The sequence below is a fragment of the Malania oleifera genome, chromosome 13, assembly GCF_029873635.1.
Source record: "Malania oleifera isolate guangnan ecotype guangnan chromosome 13, ASM2987363v1, whole genome shotgun sequence".
Lineage (NCBI taxonomy): Eukaryota > Viridiplantae > Streptophyta > Magnoliopsida > Santalales > Ximeniaceae > Malania > Malania oleifera.
Window position 1 is genome coordinate 11954315 of NC_080429.1, and position 11276 is coordinate 11965590.

Sequence of the window (11276 nt, forward strand, 5' to 3'; positions counted from 1 at the left end):
ATTCATTGAGTCTTAAATCTTTAAAACTTAATATATTTCTTCTGGATTTGGTGGAATATAAAGCTTCATCAATTTCTAATAAAGTACCATTGAGTAACTTTATATTAGCTATTGTGGAGTCTTCAATCAAATTTATAGAATTAGATATTGTATTAATATTTGTTGAAGATATATTCAAGTAATGGAAATATTTTCTATCTCGAATAATTGTGTGTGTTGTAGCACTGTCAGCTAAATAAATTTCTTCTAAAGACATTTTAGAATCGATCAAAACTTTAGGACAAGTCACACTACAACACATATTTTAAAAACTCATTATTATAATTGATCATATCAATAATAAATACGATAATTTATTTATTAAAATCAAAATGCAATGTTGCTTACTATATATCTTAAAATATTACACCATTATTTTTCATCTTGATTTAGAAGAAAATAAGCAACATCAAGATAAACAGAGTTGGATGGTCCAACATTAAGATCTATTGGAACAATATTATTAGTAAAAAAATTTTCAACTTCTTTACTCTTTTCTTTTTCTTTTTTAGAAGCTTGGTATAGATCTACTAAGTGTCTGGGCGTACAACAAGTACGTGACCAATGTCTTTTTCCTCCGCATCTGTAACATTCAATTTCATGCTTTATGAGTCGTTGGTTTTGATCATTAACCCGCTTGGGGGTCATCCCTCTTCCGGGATATTGTAGTCTCACGTTGATGTTAGTGATTATTTCGATCACGACCATGCCTGCAGTCTCGTCCTCGGTCATGAGATGTATTCATATTCACTTCTGGGAATGAGGTCGAACCAGTTCAACGAGTTTGATGATTTTTCATTAAAAGCTCGTTATTTTGCTTAGCAACAAGAAAACATGATATAAGTTCATAAAATTTAGTAAATTTTCTCTCCTTATATTATTGCTACAGGAGCATATTAGTGGGATGGAAAGTAATAAAAGTTTTTTCTAACATGTCTACATCAGTAATATTTTCACCACTTAATTTTAGTTTCGAGTTAATCTTATGCAGATATGAGTTATATTCATTGATTGTTTTAAAGTCTTACAACATCAAGTACAACCATTCATATCGAGCTTTTGGTAAAATCATAGATCATAACTTTTGCGCGATCTTGCAGAGATACGATAGTTTCATCTAAAGTAGTATTTTCCAAATTAATTACATTTAGATGGATATTAACATCAAGAATACATGATAAATAATTGTTGTCTTTGATATGAAAGGGAACAAATTTGACTTTGCTTATGTTCGACATTTGAATAAATTAACAATAATAAGACAATTTAGAAAACAAAATGTAAAAACTGAAATAAAACTGAGATAATAATATAATATTATTTCCACCCTTCCGAGGTACTTAAATATGTTTTTTCAAGAACATTATATTATTTTTCTCAATTTGTACCCTTCAGGAGTTTGATTCCAATTTATAATATTAAATTGGGTAATACTTTACCATCTCTTCCGGAGGTTAAATATACTACCTCATCTAGAGGATCAGCGTTTCACCTCTTTAGGAGGTCGATTTAAACATCTTTTCGGAAGGTTTAAAAATATACCCTATTCAGAAGGTAAATATTTACTATTTCTTATGGAGATTAGATATATAATCTCTTCAAGAGGTCTATCTCTTCGAGAGATTAAATATGTAGATGAAAGAATTAAATATATTGCTTCTTCAGAAGGTCTATTTCTTCGGGAGATTGAATATGTAGACAAGAGATTTAAATATATTACCTCTTCAGGAGAACTATCTCTTCGGGAGATTTAAATATATAACCTCTTCAAGAGGACTATCTTACCATCTCTTCTGGAGATTGATACTCTTTAAACTTTAAAAGACATATTCTCTTATGCAGAATATTATATTCTTGTGCAGTAAAATTACAAGAAATAAATAAATTAAATATTGTTTTAAAAAAATATCACAGTTGGTTAGAGTCTCGTGCTGATAACGTGTTATAAAAATGTAAGAAAATAAATAGAGATTAGATAGAAATTTACGTAGCTCGGTTATGCCTACTCCACAGGTGTACAAGATCAAAAACTTCACTATCTTGGGAGGTATTATATGATGATTTGGAACCAACCTTTATACAAAATCAGGGGCAGCTTGACCTTAAGGCAATTGAGGTGCTTGCTTAGGGCTCCAAAAATTTTGGGGCTCCTAATTTTCTTTTTAATATAATAATGTTAACATTATTTATAATGCTCTCTTCCCATAGATTGACTTTTCCACTATCAAGTAAATAAAATTATATTTTAAAATGTAAAGAAAATGCAATTTAATTCTTCATTTTTCAAGTAAATTTTGGGGTCCCAAATTTTTTTTAAATGTAATAATGTTAACATTATTTATGATATTCTCTTCTCGTACATTAACTTTCCCATTATCAAATAAATGAAATACAGGTTGAATATAAAACTTTAATTAGTGATTTTGCATCTCAAAAAGTTAGAAAAATTAATTTTAAATAAAAATAAAAATTAGATAAAATATTAATGGCCCCTGATTAAATCATTCGCCTAAGGCCCCATATTGTGAAGAGTCATCCTGTACAAAATATTTCTGGTCTTGTGTAAGATATCTCTCTTCTCTTTATCTCTCATATTCTTTCTATATACTCTCCTTACTTTAAGCATGTAAGTGCGTATACAAGCATGCAATGTGTGTTTCAAAAGTAAGAGGTATGATACCTTTTTATATGACAATATAGATGATAAGTCATTTATTAGGATGAAAAAGTTGAAATGGTGGAAGATGAATGATATTCATATTTTTCATAATAAAAATATAAATATTTAAAGAATTTAACTAATTAATCGAGTCAAATTTTGCTTCAACGCGCTTGCCAGTTTATATTTTTAAAAATCTCAATAGCCCCGCTTAAGCAAATTTAAAGTTGCTAGCAAACCCTTGTCTATTAGACCTCAATCCAATCGTTTAATATGCGTCAACGGTAGATGGACCATGTGAAAATGGAGGGACAAATAAGTGAGTATACTGATCTATACATGGTGCTCACCCACAGGGGATTAAACAGATGCCCAAGAACGCATTAACCCATCGCAGGATATGACAAGTAGGCCTGGCAAAATGGGTCATAACCCGTCGGGTCACCCGGACCCGTCTGTTTAAAACGGGTCCGGGTTTAAGAAAGTTAACCCATTTAATAATTAGGCGGGTCACGGATTAACCCGTTTATAAACGGGTTAAGTGGGTTTGGGCGGGTCACCCGGCGGGTGACCCGTTAATTTCAGTTCAGTCCTTCTCACACGCACACGCCTACCCTCACGGTTCACACTTCACAATCACATACACTTAAAAAAAATAAACCCTAAGGTAAAGTTCCCCTTCCCGATTCCCTAACCAGCGCCGCGCCTCTCCACTCTCTAGTCTCCACTCCAGTCTCCACTCTCCACTCTCCAGTCAGAGAGACGACCTCGGCACACCCCCACGATCTCAACACCGGAGCACAGTTGCCGTCGTCACCCTTCGTCTTCGACAAGGTCCTGGACAAAAATGTCGTCGCCAGCCTCCAGTCTCCTCGTCTGGCCAGCTCCACCTCCACAGACCACTTCTCCACACGCGTCAACCCCCCGGCCCCCCCCCCCCAAAGCTCCACACATGACACACGATTTCTTTTTATTTAGAAATTAATAAATAAAATGCAGTTTTTTTTTTTTTAAATGTCATTTTATATGAAAATTTAAAAAATTTTAAAATAAAAAAATTATATATTTTTAAACGGGTGACCCGTTACCCACCCGTTTATTAAATGGGCGGATTAGGATTGGCATGTGTGTGATCCGTTTAACATTGACCCGTTTATGACCCAACCCGTTTATGACCCGACCCGTTAGTGACCCGTCCAAACCCGGCCCGCCCGTCCGTTTTGCCAGGCCTAATAACAAGTAACAATAATTTCGGCTGGAGTAAATAAAGAGGATATCGCAAGTAACAATAATTTCCCCGCCCGGGCGGGGGGGGGGGGGGTGGGTGGTTTGGAGTAAATAAAAGTCGGGAACCTCTCCGTCGCGCTCTTGCCACGTGGCAAAAACTAGTACGCGTATATGAACCCCCATCGGACGGCCCAAATCGCGCTCGTAGACTAGCTGGTCAAAATAATGCCAAATTGAGGGCCGGAATCGAACTGAAGAAGCATTGAGAAAATAAAAATATAAGTCCCAGTTAAGCTAATCCCAAAATTTCATCTCTCTCTCTCTCTCTCTGCGTATAGAGTAGCAGTCGACGAAGGAGAAGGAAAAGGAGAAGAGATGGCGATAGGGGTGCAGGGGTTGCCGTTTACATTTGTGGCGCATATACTGGCCATAGCAGTTGCGATCATGGTGCTGGTATGGTGCATCCACTTCCGCGGCGGATTGGCCTGGGAGGCTTCCAACAAGAGCCTCATCTTCAACGTATGCGCTCTCTCTCTCTCTCTCTCTCTCTCTCTCTCTCTCTCTCTCTCTCTCTCCCCCCCCCCTCTCTGTGTTGGTCCGTCTGTGTGAGAGTTGTTGATTTGGATGAGATTTGGCAAAATTAGGGCATTATGTTGTGTGATTGAGGGGCGTTTGTCATTGGTGCGCAGTAGTGTTTGGCTTTGGGTGAGTGGCTGAGCAGTGAGCGCCCCTTGGTCATTTTGATTTTTGGCACATTTGGAAAGACAAACATGCCCTTCTGGCGAATATGGTATTAACACTCGGTGTGCTTTGATTATTTATTACATTCTAATCTTTGATTTTGATTCCCCTTTTTCCTCTCTTGATCTGATTTCCTTTGTCTTGTCACTTTTTTATTACTTTTCTCAGTTCAGCAATGATTTTGAGTTTTTTGAATCCTCTCTCTCTCTCTCTCTCTCTCTCACAGAACCACAACGTTATCAGTCCAACTCTGGGTTCCTTCAAAACTAAGAAAATAAAACAAATCATTTAGTTCATGAAGAGAAATTTTACTTCACACATATTGAATTCAAATCCCAAATTTTATATACCCAATCACCGTTTAGAACAATTCATTCTGACCTACAACCTACGTTTGTCATGTTAACATATGTTCAACTGTATATAATATATTTAGTATTGTAATGTGGAGAGCACGCGACCACCAATTATGTTAGCTGGAACATTTACTTATCCCGTTTTGTTCTTGTATTCGTCCTGGTGGTAGTTGCTATCACGTGCCGCCCTCTGCGCGCACGTGTGTGTAGTGTACTCCCTATTCGCCTAAGTGGGCCTGGGTTGGTTTGTCTCCTTGTCCTTAAAATTTTGTTTGGCTACTCACAATTCTTATCCTTATCATGGATAGTCCAAAATTCTAGACTTCTAGTCATGGCCCCAGGCCCTTAGCTGATCTTTCTCGTTGACTCTCACTTAACACTTCCATTTTTAACTAATAGACCAAAAATATTTCTTCTTTCTATAACCTTCCCTACTACTCTGGAGTTATCTATTATCTCTATTAGTCTGTACAATATCACATCTCACCTATCTCCTATTATCTAACGTTAAGCAGCTTGCAGTGTTGTCCTTTTCCAAGAAAAGGTTAATTATGGGTTGTGCAACATCTTGGATGTTGGTTTGATTATAGATTGGATTATTCAATGTGTTAGGCAAAGTATTTTTTTTTTTTTTCTTTACTTGTTTTTGTATCTCATAAAAGTTAATGTCTTTATAATTAGACTATCCATAATTTTAAACTCTAATATTTAGAGCGTAAGTCTTTTGAGAATTTAATTTTTAGATCAAGAGTATGTAAATAAATTACACATTTTTAAAAATTAAAAATTAAGAAAATTTCAAATAAAATAAATATAATATATATAATCTACTTAATGGGCATTCAAAAAATACTAATGTGAATTCATTAACTAATCATGCCAAGAGATTGCATGCAAAGTTCGAATTTTTTCAAGATTTAAGATGCAATTATCAATTATTTTGGAAAGTTTAGGATTCAACCGTTTTAAGAATCAACTCATATTACTACATTCTTTTCATATATATATATATATATATATATATATGTATGTTGTCAAAATTTTTTAGCCAAATCTACATTCACACACAGTTTGAGACTTTGTTAAAAAGGCGTCAGTGGTGTGGCTTTTGTACAAATGCATGTGCCTCAATGTGTGATGCATTGACTTTTATTGAAATTTCATACTTTAGATTGAGCATTAAGGTGTTTTAGGCATGCCTTATTTTGAAATGAGTTTCGATTATGCATTTTAAAACATTGTTACATACAATAAAGGGTATTTCATCACTTTAGTATCCATTTTGTATTTCCTAATATACAATTTTCCTTTTATTTTTTGGTTTTTGAAAAACCACTTTAGCATTTTGAGATGTTTACCCTAAGATGGAAAATATGAGTGCAAGCCCAAGTTGTCAACAACAATATAAATGAATCATGCTTCCCACACCAACAAAAATCATGAAAACATGAAGAAGATAAAAATATGAAGAAGTTTATTTTTCTTATTTGATTAGTAAAGTTTAAATCAAATCAAAATATATAACGATACGCGTTATTAACTTTTCATTTTTTTAAAAAATTTTAGTCACATTTGGATAAAATTTTGTTCTTTTTTTTTTTTTGAATATCGCCCGAGTGTCCACGTGCGTTTTACGCTTCGTGACTAATCCCACGCCCTCTAAAGCTGGTCCCACAGTCCCAGAAGAGGGTAAATTCAGAAGCCCAAATGCAGAATCGAACCTGGTAGGCGTTGAAACGTTGACCTCATGAAAGACACTTCCGTTCTTTTTTTTTGGAATACGCATCGGGTATCCACGCGTCTGTTTTACGGTCCACGTGACTAATCTTGCGCCCCTTGAAGCTGACCCCACAATTCCAAAGGGAGGGTAAATTCAGGAGTCCAGGGGCGGAAACGAGTCTGGGAGGGTTTGAACACCTGATCTCATGAAAGGCACTCCCGCAGCCCGCACTACCACCTGAACCACACCCTGGGGGTAAAGACACTCCCGTTCTTATTCATATTTGAGATGGAGAGAAAATGTTAAGAAAAAAAAAAGTCATTTTAGGTTTTACTTTCTTTTTCTTTACTTTTTTTTTTGTCATAAATCCAACTAAAGCTGGTATTTTTATTTTTATTTTTTCTTTTTGTTGGTTAATTTTCTTGTTTATAAATCTAGAATATAGACATGGGAAATGTCCACATGTGGTTCACCCTTGTCATTGAAATTTCATTTCCTTCCACAGATCCATCCTGTCTTGATGTCGATTGGATTCATCATCCTAGGAGGAGAAGGTAATTTAAACAATTTTGCAAGTTGCATGATGGCTGGCTATAAATTCTTCTTCTTCTGCCCACAAGTTCTAAAAGCTTCCAAAATTTGAATACCCTAATTATGTTTCATTCCCATTTGTCCCCTCCATAAAAATTGCAGCTATAATGAGTTACAAATCTCTTCCTCTGAAGAAAGAAGCGAAGAAGCTAACACATATGGTGCTGCATGCCACTGCATTCATACTTGGAATTATAGGGATTTATACTGCATTCAAATACCACAATGAGAGTGGCATTGCCAATCTCTACAGCTTGCATTCTTGGCTTGGGATTGCGATTATTTCCCTCTATGGCATTCAGGTATTCTCTCACTGACTTCTGCCTAACTTTTCAAAGATTAAATTGAGCAATATTCGTTATTACATGCTCTCCAAATTTAAGAACTGTACCAAAATTTCTTATAGCGAGACAATCATTTCGTCCTCCTCCCATGCATTTCTCCTTTTTTATTTCTTCAATGTGTTTCACTAGAATCCTCATCGGAGTTTGGTGAATTTCTTAATGATAAGTTAGTCGCTGACTATCAATTTTAAATTCGTTGTGCTTTTAATTAGTACAATTAACAACTTGCACTCACTAATCTTACATAATTATATTTGTCAGTCTAAATTAGGTTTATGATGTTAATAAAACTTGTCAAAACTGGAACAGAATACTAGCGAAACATTACACTTTGTTGAGTTGCTAAATAATTGCTAGGAAGTTCAAGCCATAAGTGACATAAAATAACAACTTTAATTGCATAAATTTAATTGTAATAATTGAAAACCAATTATATCATTCTTTCAAATATTTTGTTCTTGTCCAAATCTTCAACGCTTGGATTGGCATTGGTTGACCTTATTTATAAGGGTTTAAGATGTTCGTAACAAATTTAACGTTGCGTGTTTTGTAAGTTTTCGTTTTCGAACTATTGTATCAGGCTGAATAGTATTAGGCTAATTAGATTGAAACTATTCATTTTTTTTTTCTACTCAGAGTTTTATGCCTACGAAATATCATAAGCTGAATCATAATACAGGGGAGGAGGAAGAGCGGTGGAGAAGGGGATAGAGTAGTTCTAACTTATCTGAACATATAATATTTTAGTTGATCCAATTCTATATTTTAATTAGGCTAATGTAGATTATAAAAAAGGAAAAAGAAAATTCTTAGGAACGAGCACATTCTAGTGGGTTTGTGTTGGTTATACCTCGGAAGCTAAGTTACTTGACTTTATTGGATTTTTCCAATTCTCAAATAGGCCTGAATTTGGACTCGTAATCTTAAAAGTGTTTTTGAGTATGAATTTCAGATCTTCAATTTGATCGGTTTATACAAGTAATTTTCTTTATTTATTAATTTGAACTATTTTTTTCCTGAGAAATTAAATTTCCTTATATTTTCCATCCCCGTCTTTTTATCTCAATTTTTTTTTTTTTTTAAATTTCCAAACATTCATGCATCGTTTGCAGTGGATATATGGGTTTGTGGTATTCTTCTACCCCGGAGGAACAACGGAAATCCGAAGCGGGTCAGTTCCATGGCACGTTCTATTTGGGCTCTTTGTATACGTGCTCGCCGTAGGGAACGTCGCCATTGGTTTGCTGGAGAAACTCACCTTCCTTGAGAGCTCCGGCCTCGCCAAGTACAGCCCCGAGGCCTTGCTCGTCAACTTCACCGCCGTCGTCACCATCCTCTATGGAGGCTTTGTGCTGCTTACCGTTCTTTCTCAGGGTCCGGCGGAGGATGAATCCAGCTACGCCGCTATATAATCCGTCGACACCTTCGCCGGCGATTAGATTTTTCCGGTGACGGAAATGGGAGAGGGAGCATGGCTGTTAACTACTTGGGCGTGTGTAATAATTGAAGTGTAGCATTGCAATATACATATGGGCTTGAATTGGTGTAGTTTTTAGGTGGGTCTGCTGGCCCAATTGGGTTAAAGGATTGCACTTTTTATGCCTTAGTGGTTGGTGTAGATGAGCTTGTATTTTGTTCGTCCTAGACTGCTTCTTATGTAAAGTAATTTTAAAAAGTGAAAGTAGTAAGAAAATTAAAATAAATAATTGATAGCTTGTGAATCTTATATTTAAAATACAAATTGAAATGTTTGAGGTTTGGATAGATTACTTCGTGGGTTTTATTAGGTAAAACTCTTTCAATTGATTTGAAGGTAATTTTGAGTGAATTGAAAATCTTTCTATGGTAAGAGATTTAATTGTAGTTCATATTTGAAAATTTAAATTTAAATTTGGATCAATGGTAAGGATGTTCATTTGTGATCACTTGATCATGGGTTCAAGTTCAAGAAAATTGTCTCTACATAAAATTTTATGGGGGTAACGCTACATACACTGTAACAATTGTCCCCTTAGCCTCACAAAGCGAGGAGCCTTATAGTTATTTTTTTTTTTTTTTTTATGTATCTACATAAATTTAATTTAGGATTTATAATATATCCAATATCCTTTCAAACCCGAGATTAAGGATTCTTAGATATTTTTTCCTTTGAAAAAAAAAATTGTAAATTTTACAATATTTTGTGACTTTTTTCCCCAAAATCTTATGCATGCTTATTGCTCAATTACTAGATGACTATTTTGATTTAAAATTTATTTTAATTATTCTTTAAGGGTTTGTTTGGATAAAGGATTTTTGAGGGGAAAGGAAAGGAAAATGAGAATGAAATTCATTTTTCATTGTATTTTTTTCTTTATATCAAATATTACTAAAAATAAATATCTTTTCAAATATGATTAAAATTTAAGGAAAATTAAATATGATTCATGTACAAAATTAAATTTTTGTTCATTGATTTGATATACATTTTTATTTTATTTTTCAATTTCCTTAACCATGAAAGACGCGAGATTGAATTTCTTTATGCTTTCCTTTCATTTCTCTCATATTTTCCAAATTCCAAATGAGGCCTTACAGCCTTTTTGGATTCAAGGATTCTGTTTGGGGGAAGGAAAGGAAAGGAAAATGAGAGATTGAATTTCTTTATGTTTTTCTTTCATTTCTCATATATTTTTTAAGTTCCAAACGAGGCCTAGAGCTAGCAAAACGAGTCCAAACCCGACGAGTCACTTGTGATCCGTCCAACTAAAATGGGTATGGATTTATAGAAGTCAACCCGTTTATAAATGGGTCAACTTGTGACCCACTCGTTTATAAACGGGTCAACCCAGGTTCGGATCGGGGTCAACCTCCTAGTGATCTGTTTATTTACCTATATATACACATTTAGCCCAAGGAACCCTAATTTATTTACCCACACTAGCCACCTACTGCCCTCTGCGGCTCTGCCTAGCATTGCTGCAGCACGCCACTCGCACCCTAGGCCAAGAGGCAAGAGTTCATCTTCGATCTTCCTTGGTTCCTCTTTTGGCAACCCAACACTGCGGCACCAGCACTGTATGACTCGGCCCTTTATACGGACCCAGATTGCTACTACACATACAGAATACTTGTACCTAATAAACATACATAAACAATCCGCCCTAAACAGGGACATATTAGTGTATCTCATACATAACTGTAATTCAAATGTTGCGGAAAAACATAAACATCCATAGGGATTCTATTAGACATATACCAGAGTTCTAAGTGTATCTTTAATACATAGGATTCATACTTAAAACATAAACTGTATTACATCCCCAAAAGAAACTAACTAGGCTAACAACCCGTACTAGTACAAAAACTTACTCCTATCAATCAGATTCTAAGCTCCAAAGTATCACTAGAAGACTAGGATCGATGCCTCGAAGAACCTGAAACAAAGGTTGTAAGATTGAGGTGAGACACTTCTCCGTAAGGTGAAAGGTATTACAACAGCACGTGATTACATGAGTTTATTCTAGTTAAAACAATTGCACAATTCCACATTCATATTACTTCACCATAAGAGATATAAAAATATAATTCAGCATCGTTACGAGCAAGAGTTCCCGAAG

At 35.1% G+C, this 11276-nt stretch overlaps 1 protein-coding gene across 1 annotated transcript; it reads left to right on the plus strand.

Annotated features, from left to right (window-relative positions):
• The first annotated feature begins 4123 nt into the window (after window positions 1-4123).
• On the plus strand, window positions 4124-9380 carry LOC131146071 (transmembrane ascorbate ferrireductase 1). The gene is made up of 4 exons (XM_058095355.1): window positions 4124-4444; window positions 7248-7296; window positions 7436-7635; window positions 8790-9380. Exons 1-4 carry the CDS (start codon window positions 4301-4303, stop codon window positions 9087-9089), a joined length of 693 nt encoding a protein of 230 aa, XP_057951338.1. The 5' UTR covers window positions 4124-4300; the 3' UTR covers window positions 9090-9380.
• Window positions 9381-11276: the final 1896 nt, after the last annotated feature.

Excerpts from the sequence above, each read along its gene's own strand:
- LOC131146071 (XM_058095355.1), top strand. The coding sequence starts at position 4,301 with ATGGCGATAGGGGTGCAGGGGTTGCCGTTTACATTTGTGGCGCATATA. Across the intron at positions 7,297-7,435 it reads CATCATCCTAGGAGGAGAAG|CTATAATGAGTTACAAATCT; the intron begins GTAATTTAAACA and ends TAAAAATTGCAG. Across the intron at positions 7,636-8,789 it reads TTTCCCTCTATGGCATTCAG|TGGATATATGGGTTTGTGGT; the intron begins GTATTCTCTCAC and ends CATCGTTTGCAG.